At 48.0% G+C, this 25,253-nt stretch overlaps 1 protein-coding gene across 19 annotated transcripts in view; it reads left to right on the top strand.

Annotated features, from left to right (window-relative positions):
- KIF1A (kinesin family member 1A) overlaps window positions 1-25,253 on the top strand; it is a 143,623-nt gene that overhangs the window by 43,075 nt on the left and 75,295 nt on the right. For 9 of the 19 annotated variants that reach the window (XM_059730858.1, XM_059730856.1, XM_059730855.1 and 6 more), the window contains exons 3-15: window positions 5,634-5,710; window positions 8,069-8,248; window positions 10,072-10,137; window positions 11,496-11,674; window positions 12,486-12,597; window positions 13,718-13,795; window positions 14,232-14,297; window positions 15,967-15,984; window positions 17,100-17,175; window positions 17,608-17,686; window positions 18,686-18,828; window positions 19,434-19,460; window positions 24,638-24,771. In XM_059730858.1, coding sequence (XP_059586841.1) covers window positions 5,634-5,710; window positions 8,069-8,248; window positions 10,072-10,137; window positions 11,496-11,674; window positions 12,486-12,597; window positions 13,718-13,795; window positions 14,232-14,297; window positions 15,967-15,984; window positions 17,100-17,175; window positions 17,608-17,686; window positions 18,686-18,828; window positions 19,434-19,460; window positions 24,638-24,771 — 1,235 coding nt within the window. Of the gene's footprint in view, window positions 1-5,633; window positions 5,711-8,068; window positions 8,249-10,071; window positions 10,138-11,495; window positions 11,675-12,485; window positions 12,598-13,717; window positions 13,796-14,231; window positions 14,298-15,966; window positions 15,985-17,099; window positions 17,176-17,607; window positions 17,687-18,685; window positions 18,829-19,433; window positions 19,461-24,559; window positions 24,772-25,253 lie in introns of all 19 variants that reach the window. The other 10 variants (XM_059730860.1, XM_059730859.1, XM_059730857.1 and 7 more) reach the window with 2 other exon arrangements.

Below are 25,253 nucleotides of genomic sequence, written 5' to 3'. Positions count from 1 at the left end.
GGCCAGTGAGCACGTCTCAGGATCAAATACATCTTATGCCTCATGATTTCACTAGGGCACATCAAATGTGAAATGTGGCCAACAAGGCCAGGGGTCTGTCGACAAAAGGATGCATTTGTGGCAGCACTTACCACTTGGTATCTGTGTGTGGTGGACATTGGTGTTTTTAAAGAGCTTCCTGTGTCCTCAGCACAGGAATATTTAGGGTGATTTGGGAGATGTATTAAAGCCAAAGGATGGGAGTTCTGGGCATATTGGCTGCTTGCTTTGGCCAGTGGGTCTCTGTGGAGGGGCATCACTCTGCTTGCTGATGAGGGGCTAGAGTGACAGTGGACTCAACACACATGATTGAGAAGCTGTGGGAGGAAGAGGCTGTGAGGAGCTCTGTCTGCCTTGCATGGCCTCTGGAAGGAGTCAGTTCCAGGGTGTGTGTGGAGCACAGGCCCTGTTCCCTTTGGGGTGCCAGCTGCCTGGAGTGGAGCAACATGGAGGCAAAGATATAATCATCATTGGCCTTTAGTACCAGCCTGGACATTAAAGTAGCATAGGAACCAGTGTCAGGTTGTGTGGCCTGAGACAGACTCCCCACAACCCCCTCCCAGGGGCTCAGTATGTGCCCCCTCCAATGCCTTTGGGCATTGGACATAGTGGAGACATCTCTCTGTGCTGCACATTACTCCCAGTCTGTTCTCAGGGTTATTGCTAACCCCATCATGTGCCACTCTGTTTGCATGGTGACTTTCCTTCTCCCAAGTGTTCTCTGGCTCTACGATCAGATGAGCCACCTGCACTGGGCAGGCAAACCCACCACACCCACTTGATCTCAGGTCTGTGATCCTTGTGGTGCCTGTGCCTGCCTGCCTCTCCCATTCTGTGCCAGCTCTGTCTCCTGGAAGGTCGTTTGAATGTCGGCTAAAAATTGCCAAGTATTTGGTCTTGTGACTTATTCTGCGTTGTGGCTTCTTCTGACGCATCTCTGCTCCCTTAAATTGTTTTAAAAACATCATAAATGTTCAAAGAGAGAGAGAGAGAGAGAGAGAGAGAGTGAGCACCCAAAGTGATGCATTCTCAGATTTCCATGGCAACATTCTTTTCACCAGGGAGATGGGAAAGGTAGACTCCTGTTTTCATTGGCAATTTAACACTGGGTATTAATCACCCTTAGCCCTGCTAAACATGCCTGAGAAGGGAGTAAGTGCCTAAAATAAATTAGCTAGAAGCTAATCCCCGAGGGTACTTTCCTTCTTCCATCCAGTCCCAATCAGCCTATAGTTTTTATTGGGGATGTGCGTATTACCTCACACAGAACAGAGTCTTGCTCAGCTTTTCTTAGGGGTGTTCCCAGTGCAGTGCTTACCTGTGGAGTCCTACAGGAGTCCATCCTCACCCCCGTGTGGCCCAGCTTCTCCATGAAGCTGCCACAGGGGGCTGGAAACAGCGTGGCCTAAATTGCCAACTGTATATGGATGATTTCCAAATCAGACATTAGCAGCGCCACCTCCCAGGTGTTCAGGGGCATGGTCAGGATCGACTCATTGATCAGCTTTTGTCTACAACATTGTCCTCTGTCCATGAGTTCTGTGGTTGGGAATTCAAGTAGATTCCTAGGGTTTGTCTGCATGGCATTCTCAGCAGTGATGGAGTGCAGTGCAGACATATCTGAGCTAGCCTTAAACTAGCTACCTTGGGCACTGCTAGCCATGTAGACACAGCAGCTGTGTGAGACAGCAGTGAAGATGCACCCTCATGGTTTCTAGAGCCATTAACAGCCATGATAGGAAAATCCAGCCCTTCCTGTAAGCATCTGACAGGGAAGCAGTGTCCTCTGCCTGTCAGGGTCAGGTCTAGCCAAGATGATCCATGGCTTCCATGCCTAGGTGTGAAACCACAAACCTGGGAAAAATGACTCCATCTTCATGGGACAGCAGAACCTCTGGACTTGGAAAATGTGTTACACTAGGGCCCCCCTCTCTGCTGTGGCTCCTCACTGAAGTGTAGACCAAACTCATTTTCCATAGGCTTGGACCACATGACCCAAGGGACTGCCATCTCCTGCATGGCAAGGCCCCCTGCCATCTGTGTCTGAGCAAGAGAACTACCAACTTCAAGAGAAAACAGGAGACTGTGTGTGGCCCCTTCCAGGAGAGAATGGGATGGACGTGGGCTTCTGACTTCACAGCAATGATGTAGCATCACTCCTCTGACCTTCTTTACCACAATACCACCAAGAAATAAACAGCTCACATCTACCTCCTGCTTTCTGAAAGGAGAGCTAGAGAGAGAAAAATCTACCTCTGTCTGCTGACTTGATCAGATGGGCAGCATCTTGATGAGCAACATGTATCTTTCTGTGTAAATAGACAGAGTAGTCCCACTTGCTGCCATTTGGACAGCCTGTAGGAATAAATGAGTGGGATTTGGTCCATTCTTTACAAGTGTCAGATAAGCAAATACACAAGCAGGCTGTGGGTGCAGCTAATCAATAACCTGCATTGAATTTCTCTGTCTTGCTCCAGTTACTGTTGGCTGCAGCCCCAGGGAGAAGTTCCACTGGGGTTTGGTTCCAGTTCTGGTCCTCTGGGAACTGGGGTAGGAACAAGGCAAAGGGGCTTCACTGCTGCAGCTGTAGTGGGTTAGACAGACTTCATTGGGACAGCCAGGGGTGTCTGAGAGCATTGCCATGGAAGAGGATACATCAAGGGCAATATTAAACATCCATGCTGTGAGCAAGTAGGCCTGTGGGCAAGTGAAAACTTGGCAGCAAGGCTGAAAGAGTTTGAAAGTTTCCTATCCTAGACACTTGCGTGACTCAGCAGAGCTGTCTCCATGCCTGGGCCAGCAGGTAACTGATGCACCTGCTGGCTACCCCCTCCAGCTCCCTTGCATCAGGGTCTGGTGCTAACAGCTCCTCCGCACTCACCAAGTATGGAGGTTGTTTGTTCTCATTGCTGCTTTGGAAACTCCAGGAAGGAAGCACAAGGGTCTCCTCTCAGCTCAGCACATCCCTTTCTGTGCAGGCTGATGGGACACATGGCAAGCTCCCATCATTCTCTCTCTGAGGATCCCAAGCCAGAGCAGCATGCAGTAGACTTTTCCACCACTAGTGCTATTCCCAACCACACAAGAGACATGGATTTGCTTGCTTGCTTCACTGGCTGGCAGGAGCAGCCAGTGCTCTGCAGCAACATGTCCAGCTTCTCAGGGGAGCTGATTCTTTGATCTGCACCTCACAAGCAGCCTTGATAGGCTCTGAAGGCAATTCCATACAGCCAGAATGATTTCCAGGGTTCTGTGGAATAGGGGGCAGCTCTGGAAGCATGTGGAAGTGAAGCTATGCTGGAGGGGCCGTTTGTGACATTTCTGAGCTGTATGTTGGAAATTCACAGCAGGATGCAGTATTGGTATTTCTGAACATGCCTACCAGGTGTGCAGCACACAGCTATTCCGTCATCCAGAGTATGGACATCCTCTATACAGAGCTACATTAGCCAGATGACTTCCTGAAGTCAGGATTGTGGTGCTAGGGAGACAGACACATGCAACCATAGTGTGGGGTGTGAATGGGCCCTTTTGTATATTACATTTATTTTCCCTGTGAAATGGGTCTCAAAAGTCTCTTTCACTTTTTACAGTCTTTCTTTTCCTCCTCACTAAAGGGGAGGGCACATAGAACATCATTTTCAGCCTCTCCTATGGCAAAGATGAGGGCATTTACCTGGTATTACTGTATTCTTTCTGATAAGCCTGAAACTGCTTGGAACTACTCAAACCTTCTGATCTAGCAAGGCCAACTGCCTGCAATCCCACTGTCAAACTTCTCTAGCAGAGCCATCTGTGGTATGGCCTCCATAGCCACACTCAGCTTTCAGCCTGTCACCTCCCTGCTGCAGTGCACAGTCTCTCCATGACTTTCTGCACTCTGGAAGTTTGGGGTTCCTCTTTCTTTCACTCCTTCTCCATTTTTTCCCCTAGAGAGAGTGATCAGGGCCCACTTCTGACACCACATGGTGTGAGGGAGACATGTGCAGCCACAATGTAGGTTGTAATTTGGCCCTTTTAGATGTAACAAGAATCTAACCCTACCTTTCTTTTCTCATCAGCTGTGGTTTAAAGAAGGTGTCCATACCTGTAAGAACTAGAGATGTTATTGCTCAGTGTGTCTCACAAGGAAACAGTCTCTATGTGCAGCCTGCCCTGAGAAGGACTTCCCTGCCAGCAAAGCAAATCCCAGGCTTCTCCTTGACAGCACTGGAAACAAGCTTACATCCCGTTTTGGCCCCCTCATTGCAAGAAAGATGTGGACAGATTAGAAAGAGTTCAGTGAAGAGCAGCAAAAATAATTAGAGCAAGACTTATGAGGAAAGCCTGAAAGAACTAGGGTAATTTAGTCTGGAGAAGAGAAGACTGAGGGACATTTGATAAGAGTCTGCAAATACCTAAAAGCCAATTACAGACAGGACAGAGATGCACGTTTTATCTGTGTCTGGATGGGACAGGACAAGGAGCAATGGCCTAAAACTGCAGCAGAGGAAAATTAGGCTGGAGATTAGGAAGAACTTTTTGACTATCAGGGTGATCAGCATTGAAACAGGCTACTTAGGGAAGTTGTAGGATCTCAATCCCTGGAAATTTTCAAGAGAAGGTTGGACAGACATTTGGCTGGGATGCTTTAGTCAGGAATGATCCTTCCCAGAGGAGGGGCCAGTCTAGATGACCTCATGGGGTCTCTTCCTGCCTCAATTTCCTATGGTACTATGATTCTCATGCAAAACGGTAAATTCCAGGAACCTTGTGTGGTGGGAGAAAGAAGGTGCACTTTCCATGCCCCATCTGTCCCTGGAATTTCTGCTGAGAGCACTGACATAGGAGTCAGTGTGGATGGTGGTTTCTGTGGTTCTTCTCATTTTTGTGTCTCTACATGACATTTGACAGTTTTGTTACACATGCTTGTGCTCATTTGTTGTACTTTGCGAGATCTCTCATTGTACATGTGCCTTCAAGCAGCAGGCACTGCAGCAGATGTCGCATAGTCTGAGGCTCTGTGCTGCAGTCACAGGTGGTTGAACCAACAGTATAGCCACGTTTCTTCATTAATTCCTTGGAGTTTCCGACTCTGGTACATAGGTGGTTGAGACATCGCCACCTTCGCCATGGTTTGTCAGCCCCTGGTGGGAGGCTGGAATGTCCATTTTTCTTCTATCAGGTATTTTCTTCAGCCTCTTGGTCCGCATCTGTAGTTGTATCTCCTTGGGTGTGGCATCAAGAGATTGGGTCCTGATGAGGAAGCTCCTGCATGACTTTAGACGCTTGTGTGCTGTGAAGTGGTCATACAGTGGGTGTCTCATCTTCGGTTTGTCTCAATCGTTATATCCTGCTAGCCATGATTTTTTTCCTTTGGTGTGGACACTGGATGGAAGCCATCACAGAGGCCACGCCAAACCTGTCAGAAGACAGTAAATATCAGACCCTAGTTTGAACTGGTGAGATGGTAGGAGGTAAGTCCCCTCTCCTATCCCCTACTAAGCTGTACTTTCCAGGTTTTGATTGTTGGAATTATGGAGCTTAGAATATTAACAAAAGGGAGGCAAAAGGCAGAGAGATCATCTTTTATTTTTCTGTCTGTTTTTTTCTAGCCATCATTAACCCAAAACAGCCCAAAGAGACGCCCAAAAGCTTCAGCTTTGACTACTCCTATTGGTCTCACACCACGGTAAGTGGAAGTTTTGTCATGAGAGCTTGGATTTCCCCTCCTCCTGGAGCTTCATTGCAGTGAATGGGCCTAGGTTCATTGGGCCTGTGCTTCATTGGGCCTAGGTTTTCAATGCAAGTCCTAGATGAGCTGTTGCCTAGAAAATGGGGTGCACTCAGGCCGGCCATGACATTCGTGTTCTACTTATACAGGGCAAGGTGGGTGATTTGGGGCATTCGTGACCTAGCTGATAGAGATTCCCAGTTGACTAGAGGGTGGTGCACTGCCTTGGAAAGCCTGTCCTTTTCATGTGCTCCCCCCTTCCAAGGAGTGTGAAAGAGCCCAAACCCATGGGGTTAGAAAATGGTCCAGCCAGGACCGTTGCCCCATACTCTTGTCAGTCTGCCATGGTGAAAGAGGGTTCTCAGGAGCATGGGTGGGAAGGGCCTGAAACAGGTTTCTGCTGTGACGTAGGATTGAAAAACGGAGAACTGTTCATCCAAACTAAAAAAATACATGCTTTGGCAATCCCATGATTCCACAGCTCAGGTGCACATCAAGGGCAGGGTGAATGATGCAAAAAATACCACACTGCAAATATCTGGGCTGAATAGTTTTGCTTCAGCTGTGTCTGTGCCCCTCTGCACTCACTGTCCACAACAGGTTCACAATGGAGTTTTCTGTTCTCCAGTGAGGGAACAGATAATTGTGGGGACCAGGCACAGTGTGAGCCAGGATGGTAGGGGAGCAATCACAGCTTGAATTTAGATGACTTGCAATGAAATACTCAGGTGATGACAGGAAATAATTGAGTTGAAATGATTCTGTGTCTGTTCAAATAGCTGATCAATCTGGAAACTCATCCTAGTCAGACAACCCCAAGCCACTGACAGGTAGAATCTGACTCAGCAGTCATAAATCATTTGCATAGCAGAGATCATGGCCCCTTCCTTCACCACAGATGGTCTTCTAGCTGCCCAGATCCCTGGCTGGGTGGAAAGTGAAATAGAGGAGGGGCAGTGCTGGACTGTCGTAGAGTTAGATGTCTTTCTCCAGGGGCCTTTTATTAGGATCCGTCACCTGGAACCAAGTACCTAATTTATTTATTTAATTTTCAGCATATAGAGCCTAAAAGGCTCTAGGCACTCAGGTTGTCCTTGCCAGCACACTGCTGGGATAAAGCTAGCAACTGTAACAAACCAACTGCTTTTCTCTGCGCAAGAGAAGACAGCCTACAGAAATAAAATATACCCAGCACAGTTCCCACCAATCCCTAATCCTCACCTTCCCTGGGACACCCTCCACCTCAGAACCCTTCTCTGCTCTGGGGCTCACAAGAACAGGCTCCTTTAGACCCAGATCAGGAGGAGCCTAGGCGCTCATGGAGCTACTGTGGTTAAGGCATACAGGTTTTCATAGCCAGTGGCATGTAAAGCCTACCACCCATCTAGCCACCTTTGACTCCCAGTCTGAATGACCAGGTATCCATTTAGAGTTATGCTAAAGACTGCCCTCAGCTGACCTGGCTCCAGAGCAAGATTTAAACTCACACCTCACAAGCCACAGCAAGAGACCTTAACAGGCTTTCTACCCTGCCATTTTAGAAGGGGCATCTGGAGAGCGTTGTGCCTTTAGCTCCCACTCTTATATATACCAGACAAAGTGGGGCAGGTTTCCAAACCATTATGCAAAGTTCCCAGAATTTTAGCAAAGTGGGTCACATGCACATGCTTCTCCATGTGCATCAGAACAGCAGCTGGCAAGGTTTTGTGGCAGTGAGTTGGAATGAGCCAGCAGCCACCACCACCACCACCACTGCTTCTCCTTGACTCCCCACTGTGGCATTGGCCACAACAACCTCTCTCTCTGTTAAGGCCCCCACTGCAGAATGCCACCAAAGCCCCCCAGCTCCATGGACTGGATCTAGTCTACAGGCCATAGGTTGGCAACCCCTGCATCAGAGCATGTCTCTTGTCCCCATTTACATGTACCTTGTAGAGGAGGCACTGACCTCAGTGTCAACAGAGGGAGATCTCCAGCAGGAGTGGTACTAAGATGTTTTCCCTTGATGGCCATACAGAGTGGAACATAGTGAAGTATGAGTTAAATGACCCCTCTCCAGTCATTGAAGCATGGTCATGGACACCTCCAGGTTCTTCCTTAATACATAAATGAGTCAGAAGCAGATATGGATTGGGATGAGTCAGGAGTGACTGCACAGAAGTCAAAGGAATTGCACCCAAGTAAAACCAGCACATGTGAGACAAGGCTTAGGTCCACTTTTTTCCCCCCTTTTATCTTGTTTTTCTTCTTTTCCCCCTTACCCTCTTGCTCTTTCCCTCCCTCCTGACCTCCTTCTCCATTTTCTTCTTCCTGCAGCCAGATGACATCAATTATGCATCTCAGAAGCAGGTGTACCGGGACATCGGAGAGGAAATGTTGCAACATGCCTTTGAGGGCTACAATGTCTGTATATTTGCCTATGGGCAGACAGGTGCTGGAAAATCATACACCATGATGGGAAAGCAGGAGAAAGATCAGCAAGGCATCATCCCACAGGTAACCCAGCACCGCTGAGAGCACAGTGGTACCTGGGCCCAAAGGACGCCAACAAGCAGGGGTGCTGGATGAGGTGGAGTGAGTTGTGGAAATCATAGAAGACTGAGTATAGTTCCCACCATGGTGGAAAAGCATCAAAATGGAGTGGTTGGGAGGCAAATATGGGCCAGATTCTGTTCTAGCTATTAGGTACTTAAGTGGACTTAGACACCTCAGTGTGACTCCATTCCACTCTGCTTGAGTCCCTGAAACACAGTTAATGCAAATGATCAGTGAGTTCTCCTGGCTGCTTTTATGTGACTCAGTCTGAAGGGAAGGCTGACAGTGTGCAACAAAGGTAGATGTATTAATGTATCTTCAGGGCTTGAGCAGTGTGTAATTGTATTGCACTTGGATGTATAGGTCCACTTAGGCACCTAAGTGGTGGAATAAAATCTGGCCCATAGTGACAGCGAGGATGCAGGGAGCTCATATGCAGGGAAGGCAGGAGGAAGAGGGCAAAGACTGAGGAATGAAAACAGAGCAGGAGCTCCAGATGGTGGAGAAGTAAAACAGATTCTGCTCTACCAACACCATAGTACACCTGAAACAAACATGGCTGGCCAAGACAACTGGTGGTATCTGGAGGAAGAACAGCTCCTTGTCTCCAGGGTTCTTCCCTTAGCTGAGCATTGTGCCCTGAGTACAATTAGGATGGGATGTGTAAAACAAGGGTCTTGGAATAGAGACCCAACACTGGGAGGCCACAAGCTGTCTGAGAGCACTGAGGACTCCTGGGCAGCTTTGGATTTACCTTTGGAGCTTCAGAAAGGGTCATGGCAGAGCAAGGTGGATCCAAGAGCTAATGTGAAAAGGAAGGAGAGTGGGGTGTGTGTCAGTGGAGGGTGCAAGGGGAATCCTGAAGATGGAAACTATCAGAAAATGGGTTCTAGGCAGGGGACATCCTAGTCAGTGAAGAGACTAGTGACTAGTGAATTGACTGGGTCAGACTTGGTCTTCATTTATACCTCTCTGAGAACAGTGGGATTCTCCTAGGTCCAAAGAAGAGCATTATTTAGTTCACTGGACCAAACTGATTTCCCTTCTAAGTCAGTCCACTGACGTCAGTGACATTATACCAGGTCTTAATTTAGCAAAGGAGATTCACTTCTCTGAGACTCTAAACAGGCAGCACATCTGCACTAATGAATTCACATATTTGTACCCTGATTTAAATTGGGAGGATCCAGAGTGTACCAGCTAGCTCTTCTGGAGTATCTCTTATTACAGTGCTTTCCCACTAGGCAACAGGGGAGCAGATAACAGCCTATTTGCCTTGAGCAAATGGCTGCCCTGGGATGGAAGCAGGTAGACAACGTCTACTCTGATATAACTTATGCTGGTATAGTTTTTATCTCTGCTCGTTCCATAGTTATTCTATACTCTGTAGCAGCTTCAAGTATGCTAAGTTTTGCTGGGGTAGGAGTTTGTCACCTCTCCAGTCCTGGATATTCCAGTGTAGTGTTGTGTGTCCAAGCCCCGAGTTAACCAACTTAATTCAGAATCCTGCTGACTTTATCCACTCTACTGGTCCTCCTATACATAGATTAGTGTCACTCACAACTGGTGTGTGTCAGAGTTACAGGTTCCTCAGTGACAGCTGACATGCTGCTGCCCAGATGTACATTCTAGTGGCTTTTCATCCCCTGCCTCCTCCTCTGCGACACTGGTTTCTGGAGTAGGTAGCTAGGAGGTGGCATGAGTGCTGGGCTCCTGAGAGTAAGAAGGGTTCTGTTACTGGAGATGAGAGCTGCCACACCTTTTTCTCTCCTTGTCTGCTGCAGCTCTGTGAGGACCTCTTCTCCCGCATTAATGACACAACGAATGACAACATGTCCTATTCTGTGGAGGTAAGGGGCATCCCCCATTCACATTCTAGGTGGGAGAGGAGCTGGTGGTGGGAGAGCTATTTAAGAGATGCAGGAAAGAGGCTGATGCATATAGTCTCAGACTTACACTTTTGTGTGGGCCCACCTAGCTGCACTCACAGCCAAGAGGTTACCTCCTGGGGTGTGATTTTTTTAACAAAAGAGCAGCTCCCAATTAACACTCTAGGAAACCCCTACACAAGCCTTCTTTCAGACCAGTCTGTACCTACAGTTCCTTCCCTCATGCCCCAAGGCTCTCAGCCCCTAGGAGCCTTGCAGAGAGGCCTATTCCCATCTTGATCCCATCTTGATCTAATGAGCTACTGGTGTTCCCGTGAGTCAGCAGAAATGAGCCACCAGCTCCCAGGGCAGGGTGCAGCATGTTGAGGCAATGGGAGAGTCCTGTTAGCCTCTGGCAGGCCTGTAGTGAGGCCCACATACAATTTCTTACACATTCATGTAATTGCATGTCTTCATGCACGTTACATGCATGCACACATTACATGCATGCATACACACACAGACACTTTCATCCTCTTACACTCATGCCCACTGTACACATACACATAGCACCCATCTAACTGTTAGTTTCTTAATCAATGTAATAAAGTTTGTGCTGCCCACATAAGTGGTCCCTCCCAGCCCCTTCCAGGAGCTCCTTCTGGCAATTCATCTTAATTTTGTCACACACTGATTTAGAAACCAAATGGAGCAATTCCTGAGCTTGGATAAGTCCCGCTGCACAGTTATCTCTCAGGGCTGTCTGTGAATGTAGGCAAGTGCAGATCCTCAGGCAGGCAGATATGAAGCTGGCTATGTCCTGTGGAGTATTGGCAAATGGCCCTGCCCTCCCTTTGTCACCTGGAATTAGGGTTGGGTATTCAACTGGTCAAATAAATTTTGGTCAATTAACTGGTCAAATATTGGTCAAAAATTGTAAAAAATTGCCGATAGGTCCAAATAATACACAGTAAAACCACAAATTTTCCATTAAGAAATGTGTAAAAAAAAAATCATATTTCTGTCAAGAAAACTACAAAAAAAAATAGGTTTTTGTAAAATTGCTATAATCTTTGGTGGGTCAAAAAATACACAGTCAGTTGACCAGTCAATTGACAATATTTGGCTGGTCAATTGACTGGCTTGCCAACCCTACCTGGACTCAGTATATAACTGTGTGAGCAGTGCTTGTGAAATCAGTAGGTTCTTGACTCTAATGGGGTTACTTGCAACTGATGCTTACCATGCCAGTGAGGGTGATGGACCTGGGCCTCACAGGTGCTGGCAGTGTGTTGTGTGGTGTAGGAATCCCCTGCATTCCTAGGTTCTCTGTTGCACAGGTGAGCTACATGGAAATATATTGTGAGCGTGTGCGGGACCTCCTGAACCCCAAGAACAAAGGGAACCTGCGGGTGAGGGAGCACCCTCTGATGGGTCCCTACGTTGAGGACCTGTCCAAGCTCGCTGTCACCTCCTACAATGATATCCAGGACCTCATGGACTCTGGGAATAAAGCTAGGTGAGTGGAGGGCCAGGACAGGGGCCTGCTGGAGATCAGTGAATTTTTCCCTACCCTACCTTCTAGTCCTCTTCAAGCAGCTGTGTTTCTCTTGCTTTTCCTCCTCTGCCCTTGTGGGCCTCCCATATCTCTCAGAATCCTGAGCAGTTTCTGTATTGTCCACTGCCTTACATGGTGTAGCATCATGCTCCCATTCTGACTGTGGGGAACTGGATGAGATTTCCTTACAAGTGCTTCTGCTTCTTTCCCTAGCTGGATGAAAGGATTGTTAGAGAGAGACAAGGTGCCCTTTTCCCCTGTCTAATACAAAGCATACAAAAACAGGGAACACAGCCAAGCAGCCACATCCATTGCATTGACCTAGGTTTATTTTTATCTTGCCTTCTCAACACTGTCCTCATAGCCTATTGTTGATCTATCACAGAACCAGAGGGAAGGTGTGGAGTTGGAAGTAGGCTTCTGGGACCTGGTGCAAAGCCAACTGAAGTCAATGGAAAGGCTGTTGTTGACTGCAGCTGGCTTCAAGTCAAGCCCTTAAAGAAAGGGATGACTGTGGCAAAGCACTGCTTTAAAAAGTGCTGCATACAAGGGAGAAGCCAATGTGATCACTTCTGACTTCCACTCTTCTAATTCACCATTCCTGGTATCACACAACCTTGTGTGATGTCATGTCTATGATAGCCAGAGTGAGCATCAGATTTGCATTCTCCCTGAGTGACAAAGTTGTCAGTGAGAGTTTAAGCATTAGGTTTTCCAGCCATGCCTGGCAAGTTGCAATGTTTCATCCCTTCCTGCCATCCTCTCTCAACAGAACAGTTGCTGCCACCAACATGAACGAAACCAGCAGCCGCTCACATGCTGTGTTTAATATCATCTTCACCCAAAAGCGACATGATGCAGAAACTGACATCACCACTGAGAAGGTGAGGGTTGGCATTCTCCAGGGCAGGCAGACCAGGGCTAGTAATAGCTTCTGTTTGCTGCAACTCCAACTCTGTAGGAGGACATTGTTTACCTACAGGGGAGTTTTATCCAGTGGGGCTGAGATAACATGTAGATAACTAACAAGATTCTTTGCGTAGCAGTTGAGATGGAGAACCAGTGGGTAAGCTTTATAACCCTGACCTCCCCTTTCTGTACCACACCCATTGTCACCTTTCTTTCTGTCCCACTGAGTCATATAAATCTTGCTCAGAGCTGGATTAATCATTACAGAGTAGGGCCAAGAAAGCCTTGTCCATAGTGGTAGCTACTCCCAGTTTTGTTGCTACTGATGGAGCTGATCCAGTGTTAACAGGAATGGACACTGTTTGGCTTAGGAGGCCTAGTTGTAGACACAGGCCCTATCTCAATGGAGAGGGTGAACCCAAACTTGAGCCATGTATCTGAATTCTTCTTAAGTAAATGTGGATGTGGGTCCAAACCATCACAGATTTCTTTTTTAGTAGACCATCCCTTGATTCTGGTAATCTTTCTCTGACTTCAGAAGTTATAGTGAAATGTTGCTGCTGGATATAAATTTCTATTAGTTTTGCTAGAGCACAAGCCAATGGGCAGAGCTCTGCAAAAGTAGACCATCTCTAGGTAGTACTGAACCTCATTCTCTCTGGAGCTAAGAGGCACTGTACTGCTGGAAGAGTGTCTTCTGGATAGGTCTTAAAGGCAAGGTCCACATTCCTCCTAGCTCCTAAAATCCCAGGTCACTTTACAAGAGTAGGAATATTAGCCTTAGTGTTTCAGTCATGCTCATTTAGAATAATCACACTCTTACCCCAAATGTACCTCCTCTCTCCTTAATTTGGACCAGGCGGTCATTTCTTTCTCCAAGTTCAGGTGTGGCATTACTGTGCACTGTTAAACAGCTGCTGAATTTCACCCCAGAGGGGGAGATTGCAATTCAGTGGGGAAGATGAATGATTTCTCTGTGTTCCAAATCAAAAGTGCTTGGGGACCTTTCTGGCTAAATGGTTTGTAAGTCCTTCTTGTGCCCTTTGAGACTGGCATCCATGCAGCTGCATGCCTGAACTCCCTCTCTTGTTACAGGTCAGCAAAATCAGTCTAGTTGATCTGGCAGGAAGTGAACGGGCCGACTCCACAGGGGCAAAGGGAACCAGACTAAAGGTAAGGGAATTGCAGAGCTGAAAGACCAGAGGTGAGGACAGTGTCCCCTGCCAGAGACATTAGCTCATTTTTTCCTAACTCCATTATGCTGTCAGGTAACAAAACATCCCCAAACTGCTCTTTTTCAGGGGCTCCTGACTGTGAACTGGCCATTGCTGTAACCCTACCCAACTTTCCACTGATTCCCCTTTGCCACTAACGACAGTTGCCATTAGATGCCATTACAACCACTGCTCCTCCATTTTCTCACTCTGTAGATCTACCATCTACAGTGCAGTGGGAGATTTTCCACACCCTTGTATAGCAATCATGGGACCCTGGCCAGGGCTGTTATGCTGAGCCATAGGTCCACCCCTGTTAAAATGGCTTGAGTGTCGTGTTCCTTCCTTTATCTCAGTTTTTGGAATCAAAAGAGTGTCTTCCCTTCTCTCAACAGGAAGGAGCAAACATCAACAAGTCCCTGACCACACTGGGGAAGGTTATCTCTGCTTTGGCTGAAATGGTAAAGTTTCCAAATGAGGATTGGTATGGGGTCTTCATGCAGTGGGGGATATGGCTACACTGGGTAGACTGTGGCATACTTGCTCACATGGATGACCCCTGAACATAGTTACAAATAGTCCAATCAACCATTGCACATGCTTCTATGGGTAAATACCTAGCAAGGTTAGTTAAGGCCCCACAAATTTGCCCTCAGTAATGATGTGATAAATGGGGACTTGATAATTGTCTTCAAATACCTGAAGGGAGATTATAAAGAAGATGGAGATGGACTTTTTTCTGTGGCTGTATGGGGCAGGACTAGGAGCAATAGCCTCAAGCTTCAGCAGGAGAAATTTAGAAAGATTAGGAAGAACTTCCTGAGTATGAGGGTGGCCAAGTATTGAAACAAGCTCCCTAGAGAAGTTGTAGAATCTCCGTTCCTGAAAATGTTCAAGAGCAGATTGACAGATGTTTGGTTAGGATGGTTTAATCTAGGATGATCCTGCCTTGAGCAGAGGGGCTGGACTATACTACCAGCCCTACTTTCCTATGATCTTATGATGTTGAGTAAGCATCTGTTTATGCTCCAAGCATCAGTAAGGCATAGGAATGGTAACCAGGAAACATTCAGCAAGGTGAATGCTTCATGACTGAAGGCAACGCATGGCTGGGTCTTTCCAAGGCATCAAGCACATTGACCCCTGAGCTAGCACACAAATATGCACGCACATCCCTTCCTGGGGATGAGGATGGCAGGTACTGATGATGGACTCAGAAGGCAGGCAAGGTCAGGCAGAAAGCCTGCCCTTTGTCTAACCTGGAATAAAGAATCCTTGCTGGGAGCTTGGTTGACTGGAGCTCACATGGTTGACTGGAATGCTTATTGTAGGTGCCTGCCAAGGGTGAGGGCTATTGTGGGGGGTGAGAGGACCACATGAGTAACCAGAAGGGGGATCAGGTAAAGTTTACATATATTAAAAATAAACATGTTTTTAAGAGGGGTTAGCAGCCAGAAGGCAGCCAGGGGCAATGATTGAACATGGATTTTCATAGACATTAGACATTAGGGCTGGATGGGACCTCAAAGATCATCAAGTCCAGCCCCCTGCCCCAAGGGCAGGAAGTCAGCTAGGGACCCCAGCAAGATAAGCATCCGAGCGTTTCTTGAATTAGTCCAGAATAGGTGCCTGCACCACATCTGGAGGGAGTCTGGATGGACCAGACCAAGGAGTATGTTCCACTATCCAATCTTATCCTCCTGTGTGTGATCTCTTCCCCCCACCCTTTGTCTGGCTCCTTCCTTCCTGTGGGAGGAAGGACTGTGCCTTCCTTTGTGTTGTAGTCACTACTGCAGTCTAGCAGTGTCATCTTATGTCTGGGACTGGAGGTCAATGTTACATGCAGGTGACCTGTGCCATAGCACAGCCAATAAATGTTTGAGGCTTTGTCCTGGCAGAGTGGCTAGGAGGGTGGGAGAAGTCTGTGCTGAGACTCCTAGCTGTACCACAGTCAGTGGGGTGTCATTCCCTGCTGGCAGCAAGATTGTGCTCTGGGATTCCTTCATGAGAGCCCTACGCTGTCAGGAAGCAGAAGCTTCCTTAGGGTGGAAGGGGAGGAGCAATCTTCCTCCTTGGTCTTTGTCACACACATTCATAATGTGGTAAACAGTGTCTCTGGTTTCTTTGCAGGATTCAGGGCCAAATAAGGTACGTGCCTTTGGAGGCAACCATTTCCTTTGGCTTGATTTTATCAGACATGGGTGGGGGCAGCAGCTGCGGGTGGATGGGGGATGCTTCCTGGGGCCATAGTGTTGCATGGGGTTTTAAGCACAGCCCCATGTTATTTTGGGCAGGGAAATCTGCCCTGAAATTGTCAGCACAATACAGCCCCCAGTGAGGGTCTGGGCTGCAAAATCCTGAGCTACAACCCAGCTGGCAGCCAGTAGACACACAGCAAAGATGATCATGGTGAAATGGCACCAGTGAGAGGAATGTGTATGTACTGCAAGTGAGGGAGGCTGTCTTCATGTGTTTCACTCCTCGGGCATTGTACTTTCTTGGGATCCTGCTATCAGTGCTGTAAGACCAGCCCTGAGCTGGAAGGGATGTGAGGACTCTTCCTATTTTTGTATAAAGTTTTTAAGGAAGAGGCAAAGGGGGCTAGCCTGTGTACGGGTGGGTCAGTGAGTGGATGCAGTGAGAACCAAACTGCAATGAGAACCAAATTGAGCCTGAACCAAACCTTGTCTGAGGCCTGATAATATTTGGGTAACTTACTCCCCAGTGTTTTCTTTTCTCCTTTGTTGTGCCTGCAGTTCTGTCTGTTGTAAGGATCTTTATGGTCTATTACTACAAGGCACCTCAGAAAGCTGGTATGAGGTGGGGAAGTGCATTTCCCAGGTGGGAAGTGAGTTCCAGGGGAGCCCAAGGTTAGTGCCATTACCTCTGGGCCATCCCTGCCCCATGGTGGACAGGGCTGGAATTGGGCAGTTGAAACTGCTTTCACTGTTTTCCTAGTTTAAGTTAAGCAGATTTCCATAGACAGATTCTTCCTGCAGGATTTCTGAGTTTAGATAGCTACAATTAGCAGCTGGACTTTGGTTGCCCATTGAACCAAAACCAACTCCCTCAACCTTTAGTGGTTTGCTCCTTGTAAACAGGTTTGTTCCTTTGTCCAGAGTAAGGCTTTGTGTCCTGTTGCCTTTGGTCAGATGTGGCTGGAGGTCACATAAGGTGTAGCCCTGGTCAGTGCTGGCTGTGATCTCACTCCCTTGGAAGAGAATGAGGTGCCTGACCTCTCTGCTGTGTTCTTTCCACCCTAGAACAAGAAGAAGAAGAAAACAGATTTTATTCCTTACCGGGACTCTGTGCTCACCTGGTTGCTCCGAGAAAACCTAGGTGAGGAAAGGATATGTGTTGTCTGTGTTCCCATTTTAGTCTTAAACCCACTGAATTCCCAGGCATGAGCCTTCAGAGGCTTTTGGCTGCCAGCTCCTCAGAGTTTTCCTGCTTTGACTCTGCTGTCTTGCTCTGCTCAAGAAATGAGTCATGCTCCCAGGTTCCAAGGCAGCCCACCTGGAACAGGGCAGCACAATCTATGCTGTTATGAACCCATGAAGATTCTTGTGCTGGGACTCCCTGGGGTGGTGCACTGAGCGACAGGGTGGGATGGGAGGCTACAGTCGCTCTGGAGGGGGATCTGTGGACAGAATGACAGGGAGTATGCTGTCAAGAAGGGGTAACCAGACAGAAGGAACATCACCAGGCAGATGAAAGAGGGCCCAGGACACAGAGGCAGTTAATAGAGCCAGGATGTGTTTGCTTTGACAGGTGGTAACTCCAGAACTGCCATGGTTGCTGCTCTTAGCCCTGCTGACATCAACTATGATGAGACCCTCAGCACTTTAAGGTAGGCCTCAGGGGTGATTTACCTTTGTGCATCCTTTGGAATTACAGCATCAGATCTTTCCCACCTAGCTCCTGTCTTGCCCCTTCATTCCACTGCTGTCCCATATCCCCATTGAAGGTGTAAAGTGTAAAGCCTAACTTTATGTAGCACACTAGGCATGGTTTAGCAGGCAATCAGGGCACCCCCAAAATTGCTCTGGTTGTAGAACTATGGGGAGAACTGGACTCTGCACTGATTGGCTCCCATTGGTCGTCCACCGGTTACACTGTGGTAGCCATTGTGTTTACCAGAGAGTGGCCAAACTTGTGAAGATCTCCCTTGGGTTGCTGAACATGAGCCCTACCCATAAGTGTGTATGAGGGCCTGGACACATGACATGGTCAAACAGGTGTAACTTACATTACACCAGGATCTGGAGCGGACAGATGACCAGCTTTATGCAGTAGGTGCTTTGACAGCCTTACCACTCAGAGGTGGAAAGCAGTATTTGCCTGTTTTTCTTGAGCAAATGATTAACCTGGGATAAGCTGTGGAGAGACAACATGTATGTCAGCATAACTGATGCCATGTAGGTTTACCCCCATTTCTCTGGGGATAAGTCTACCTTGGATTTGAGTGTGCTGCACCAGAATAGGGCTGTATGTGTGTCAGCTCCCTTTTTACATTGCAGTAACAACTGATTAATTTGTTATGATTAAGAGCAGATTAATCATGACTGATTAATCATGCCATGATTAACCAGGCCTGAGTCCCATGGCTGCCAGGATACAGCCCCACAAGGTAAATCAAGAAGGAGCCTCCCCTTGTTTGAAGAGACTTGACTGTGTCAGAAGCAGTGCTTTGAGTTACGATGTATACCCCAGCATGGGTGCTCTGGTCCCCTGCATCCAAGTCCAGTGCCACATGCACTGGCTCATGCTGGCCTGTCCCTCAATGCAGTGCTGCCAGTTGTGCACAGGCTGCTCTCCCCAGCTGTTGGACTGTGTCCACTCTCTGCAGGTATGCTGATCGTGCCAAGCAGATCCGATGCAATGCTGTCATTAATGAGGATCCTAACAACAAGTTAATCAGGGAACTGAAGGATGAGGTGGCTCGTCTGAGAGACCTGCTCTACGCCCAGGGTCTTGGCGACATCATTGACAGTATGTACTTCTGTGCTCTCAGCTGGGACCTAGGAGGAGCAGGGTGGAGTCCCCTGAATGGCACTTAATGGGCTGGGACAGGATCAGCATTCAGGGCCATTCCATTTCCTGTCCAGTAATTTCTAGCCATCCTCATCCCCTGCCGTGTTGTGTAATAACATTACGCCACCAAGGCATCTCCATTCTCTGTATTCCTTGCACCTTGTAGCTCCTCTCTCAGACACTGCGCTTGCTGGTAAAATCCCCACCTGTTACCAGGAAGGCACTTGCAAGTGCCTGCCTACCCTTGTCCTGGGGACTCCAGTCTGCACCAGCCACTTCTGGTCATGGACCTAATCTCCAACCCAGCCGTGGCACCATAGGCACAGCTTCCTTCTCTGCATTGTCAGTCTCACCCATGGAAGAGCACATGAGCCAGTCTCCACTAGGGGAGTGCTACCTGTGTGACTCCAGGGCAGTATCCTCAAGGCAAGGTCCATGTCCTGGCTCTTCTTGACCTGAAGACCATTCTCCTCAGCCTCTGTTTCTTATTCTTATACCGATGAACCTATTCTTGTTCTGTTTTCTTTGTCTTCCTCCCTACTCCCTCTTCCTCTCTCTCTTAGCTAACCCTGTTCCAGGAGGATCTAAATGTGTGTATTTCCCATTGTTGGTATTCTGTGTTGTTTCACTGCTTTTGAAAGACTCAGTCATAGCGAAGGAACATAAGTACAGCATGGGGAAAGGGATCCAATAGCCAGTGAGCAATTCAACGAGGCCCTGGCTATTGGAAATGCGTTCACTCTCACAGCTGTGCTGTATAGACAGTAGGCACCGCCCTTCTCCACTGTTAAGAGATGGTCCAGGAGAAGGAGTGATGACTGAGCCCAACACCAAGCAGAAAAATTTAACCCACAGTACCCTGTCCACAGAGCTGTAAAGACTTTGACCCTGGCTCCATGGTAGACAGACTGATTGAAGGAGGCCTGTCATGCAAGTGCCTGTGCTTGCATAGCAACCTCCTTGCCAGGGGAGTGCCATGAGAAGGCCTATGTGTGGGTGTAGCAGGCTTGATTGTTCTGTCAAGTCTACAAGTCTCCTCAGCACCGCCTGCCTTGAGAGGCTCTGGAGGGTGATGCAGAGGAAGGTGCTCTTAGGGAGGCATGAGGAAGACTCAGAGGAACATGCATTGTTCTCCACCCAAGCCCCCATCAACTAGAGAAAAGGGGAGGCATCCCAGGCTGTGAACATGGTGCTGAGTAGCTCCATTTGGGGGAAAGCTAAAATGAGGTCACCAGCTGCCTTCCCTCCAGTGCCTTTGCTGTGGTTTCAAGCCCATGGACCCTTGTGGTGAGGGGTTATTAAGTGAACCCACACACAACGTACTCCCCTCCAAAACTTCCAGGACAACTGGTTTTCTAAATTTGCTCCCCAGGACTCTTTCTCCATGCTGTATCTATGTTTCCTGCTGCTTCTGCCGCTGTTGCTGCTTGAGCTGGGCCTGGGATTAATACTGATTTGGATACTGGTTTTGCTGACAAAGAACCTGACTAGAGGCACCAAGTCATCTCCTTCATGCGTCTGGTAAAAAAATGTCAAAGATGCCATTCAAATGGCACCAAGTGTGATGGGTGACCTAGCCCTAAGCCTGCTGTGGGTTGCCCCAGGATCAACAGGGTCATTTGTGGTTGGACTTGACAAAGCTCTCTGGCTTTTGCTCGCATGCTGAGAGTCCTGCACTTTGTGCCTTGCTAAGGGTCCAACCAGCCACGTGGTCTAATGGCATAGCTAGAATCCACAACGGTCAGTCAGAGAACTGGAGCCCTCAATTCTCTTCTTGTGGGCCCAAAGGAACCAACAATGGATGATAAAATAGTGCAGGTCAATTAACCTCATTTCGTTGATTTGTTCAGAATTCGTGTGTGGCAGAGCGGGATTCCCATGCCTGCAGGCAGACACGTCAGATGCAGGTGTTCTCCCCTTAGGAGAAGGCAGATTGGCCTGCTGTCCCTGGTTAGAGCGGACTCTAGGTAACATCAAGCAGTGCCTAGTCCCTGCTCCTGCAGGCTCTGTGCCTGCCTAGAGAGGGCCTTTGAACAAGCTGTGGTGGGGTGGGCTGCCTGCCAAACAACAAATGGCACGACTGAGAAGAAAACGAGGAAGCTTGAAAGCCAACAAGGACCTGCATTGTAGAAAGAGAAGGCAGCAGCTTTTTCTCACCTCCCCACTTGCAGGAGGTGGGGCACATGGCCTAAGCTAGGGTTTCCAATGGGGTTGGGTTGTATTACTAACCTGACAGGAAAGATGTAACAAGAGGGAGCTTGGTTTGTCCTGCATTTGAGCTGCTCAGGGGCACTGCCCACAAAAGACAATGGGAGAACAGTCAGCCCCATCTCCTCTCAGAAAGTAGTGCTAGAGCAGTGAGTGACTGAGACCTCAAATGAGGCAGAGGCAAGTGAGGAAAACACCAAGGCCTAGACCCTAAGCTGGTGTAAATACAGGTAGACTTGTGGTGAGCATAACAGAAGCTGTGAATCTCTGAAGCGTTTTGCTGCTAGTTGACATCAGACAGAATATGGGGCTAGATGGACCTTGCGTCGGCTGCAGTCTGGCTTGTCCTCTAATTTTCAAGGGGGCCTTGAAGCACAGGGTGAAGGCTTGGAAAACCAGTTGGGAAAGGCACCCAGCACAGTGAGGTTGGTGGGAGAAACTGTGTGGAAATAAAATCAGAAGAAGAGACGTTAGCAGGAAGTCTGGTAGCAACTGTTGACAAGATTGTGTGTGAGACCCAGTTGAGGTAGAGAAACAAGGAAGACGACATCCAGCACTGAAGGAAGATAAGGTGATGCTGTCATGAAGAAGCTTGTGTGACTTTTGCTTTTCTCAGGGATGTGTAACTGAGAAGGGAAGTTGCCTGTGACTTCTTAGGTGCCCTCTTGCTAAATGGGGGCTTCTTTTGGAGGTGGTGGAATGACAAGGAAGATGGATCCTTCTGACTCCTGATTGCTCAGCTGACGCCCATGTCACTGAAGAAGTCTTTCTGCCTATCTTCCCTGTTCTTTAACCTTTGCAAGCAAGCATGTCTCTATGAGTAGTCGGCTGTGTGAGGGAGCCCAATGTGCTTTGTGTTTGTGTGCAGCTGTGTGGGCCATTTGAAAGTTTAGGTTTGCCAGGGCAAAGTTTGAGGGAAATCAGGGAAAATCTAGATAACATGAACCAAATCCTGGCTCCAAAAGCATCATTTGTGTTCTGATGGCACCTCCCAGCCTGTCTAGCAGTATCCCATTGTCCCTGTCCCCTCACAGAGGAACCTCAATGTGCATTGGGAGTTTTTTTTATCATGAGGGCCAGAATATGGCTTCCCAGCCTGTGAAGGGGTAAATCAGGGTGAACCTACCCCTCAGACCTATGAGCAAGCAGTGGCTGTGATCAGGCTGCAAGACTGAAGGAAAACAAGAAGTTTGGAGGAGCCAACATTGGAGTCAGTACTGCCTAGACCACAGAGGGGGCATCTTCTCTGGGCAGGGCAGAAATGAAAGGCCTGTCCCCAATGTCCCAGCAGATTGGGTAGGGTCAGACATGAGCAAATGGGGGCCAAGTTGGAGTAAAAGCTCTTAAAAGTGTTTCATGAGCTCCATGAGCTCTACGAAGTTAGTGTCCAAGGAGCTGGGATCTTGGGGGCAGGGGAACTGCCTGGCTGTGCTGTGGCAGCCAGGCCCCCCAGCCAGTCATTATTCTAAGGGCTTTCATAGAGGCTGAGCACCTGCATCTCAGCTGGAGCCATGCTCAGCCCCTCTCCACGTATGACTTAAAGCTTCAGTTAACTCTGTCCACTCCAACAGCCAACTAATATTAACCCTTACCTGCCTACAACAAGACACAAAACCCCCAGGATGTTCCTCTTTGTTGGCTTTAGCAGGCCCTTCCTCTATGGCATTTGACCAGGCTGTTGATGTCTAATGCATAGGACATATTTATAATATAAGGAAAATCATATCTTGGCAATTCAGAAGGAGTCCAGACCATGCTGGGGCTCAAACTGTACCAGGGTCTTTCTCACAGCCTGTCCAGACAGAATTAACCTCCCAAGTATCCCACTCTTTTCATGTCTTTGCCCCTGATAGCCATTGATATGGCCATACCAGAGATTTCAGAGACTCTGTAGAACTTCCCTACCAGTCTGAGGACTGGTTTGTGTACTAAGTTTAGGCAGGTCCATACACTGACCCCATCTTAACCCTTCACCCCACACCTTTATCAGAAACAATTTCATTTGCTAATATTAAACTCATTCTAACAAACAAATGAAAGGTCATCAGATGTATCCAGACTGATGTACAGTGTGGATGACAGCCCTGATGTGCCAGCACTGAGATCATATGGCACAGTCCCAGGGTGAACACTGTTGCTTAAAGCCATTGTGAGCAGGTGATATGTCAGGCTTAGTTTTTTATCATCTTTGCAAGTTGTCCACAAAGTGACCAGGATTTCTACAAGCTTTTCTGTTATCCAGAATGGGTCTACAGATAAATAATGTGAGTATATAGAGACCAACGAACTGTCCATGGCTCTCATCAGAGTTCGCAACATGCAGATATCCCATTGAATTTGTCATTGGTCACAGTCTCTATTGTCTGATTGGATGATTGATTAATTGCACTGGCACCTGCAATGGCCTATTCTATAGTTTCAATTCCACAGGGAATCTGTCATGCCTCTCCTCCTCCCCCCACTTTACCCCAGTGTCTGCCCTCACAGTAAACACCATGTCCTGAGACTGAAGCATGTGACCAACGTGCCCAGGCAAAGGGATATTTCTGTTACTTCTTCATCCTCTATCCCTCTGTGAGTGACCACTCTGGTTGGAAACCATTGAATCTTAGGTTCTCCCTGTGGAATTTTAACACTCCTGCACGCAATCTCACAAACCCAATCGACACAGGGTAGTTGAGTGAATACTGCCAGTCTGCATGGACTCTCATACTTGGATTCCTATATTTGGACAACTAGAAGCTGCTCCCCAGATATTCAGGGGAACAAAACACAAGTCACACAAACAGCATTGAGGAAAATGGGTACAGATGGCATAAACATGGACAGACTGATTGGCAGGTTGGATTTAAAAGAAAAGGATGAGGCTGGGCTTTCCACATCCCCTGTGGCCCTTATTGTTCCTATTGTCATTGTTTCAGTTCTCCATAGCAGTGGACCAGGGCCCCATTCTGCTCAGGCACTCTACAAACATGGAAAGAGACAGTTCCTGCCCTCAAGAGATTTTCCAGCTAACTCAGCCCCCCATGAAACTTTTTCTTTTTAAATAAGACCATTAGGGGTCCTAGGTAGGAGCAGAGGCCTTTGGAAAATCGAGCCTTAAGCCCCAGTATTCTCTGGGTCTCTGCCCTGCTCTACCTCCAGGAAGCAAGGGGAAAGAGAATGGCTTTGGTGTGGTGTTTAAGCTCCCTACACCCCATGCCTCCTTAAAGCTGGGGATGCAGCACAACGTGCCAGCTCTGAGAATGGCTAGGCTGGTGAGGTGAGTGCTGCTGCTGGGGTGGAGGTGGTATAAGTGCTCTTTACCTGGATGCCGGCCTGTGCAGCTGTGTACATCTGTGCGTATGTCTTCAATTTCCAACTCTCTTCTTACCATATCTTGTCACTATTTCCCAACTGCATTTCTTTTGTCTATCTCTCTCTTCCTTCTTCCTGTCTGTGTGTCCTCCCCTCTCCTCTGCTTCTCCTTCCCTGCCCATAGATGTGTCCGACTTTGAGAACAATAACAGTAACCATAGAGTGGCAGAACTGAGTCAACGCCCTGACAATCTCTCCACAGTGACCAACGCCATCGCCGGGATCAGTCCCTCCTCCTCACTGTCAGCCTTGTCCAGCCGAGCTGCCTCTGTCGCCAGCCTCCATGAACGCATCATGTTTGCTCCAGGCAGTGAAGAGGCCATTGAGAGGTTGAAGGTAAGAGCTGCAGAATGCCTCAGGTTATCATGTCAAGTGTTATGCTGGACGGGAGGGGAACGGAAAAGCAATGACCTCCAAACAGACCTATTTTACACATCTGTGGTGGCATTTGAATGTGGGCCCAGCAATCAGAGAAACACAGGCCCTGTTGCCCGTCTTCTGGGTGGGCACTGAGGAGAAGACTTCCCAGAAATGCTCTCCTGCAGGCTTAGCTTCCTATGAAGTCATAAAATGAGAAACAAAAGTCTGTTATAAAAAGGAACATCCTCATGGGATGCAGTCCCAAAACATTATAATCTCTGGACTTTCATCAAGGATCCAGGAAATCTTCCAAACACTCAGGGCTTGATCCCATTCCACCTATTCAGAGCCTAAATGGATACTCTTGCTTCATGCTCAGGTCAACATTCAAGCTACTTACTGCTACTCTTCTAACATAGCATCATCTCAGCCTTAAGATTAAATCACAAAAAGCAGAG

Source organism: Alligator mississippiensis, chromosome 7 (assembly GCF_030867095.1).
Source record: "Alligator mississippiensis isolate rAllMis1 chromosome 7, rAllMis1, whole genome shotgun sequence".
Lineage (NCBI taxonomy): Eukaryota > Metazoa > Chordata > Crocodylia > Alligatoridae > Alligator > Alligator mississippiensis.
Note: the sequence above shows the minus strand (reverse complement) of the source record. Positions and strands in the feature narration are given on the sequence as shown.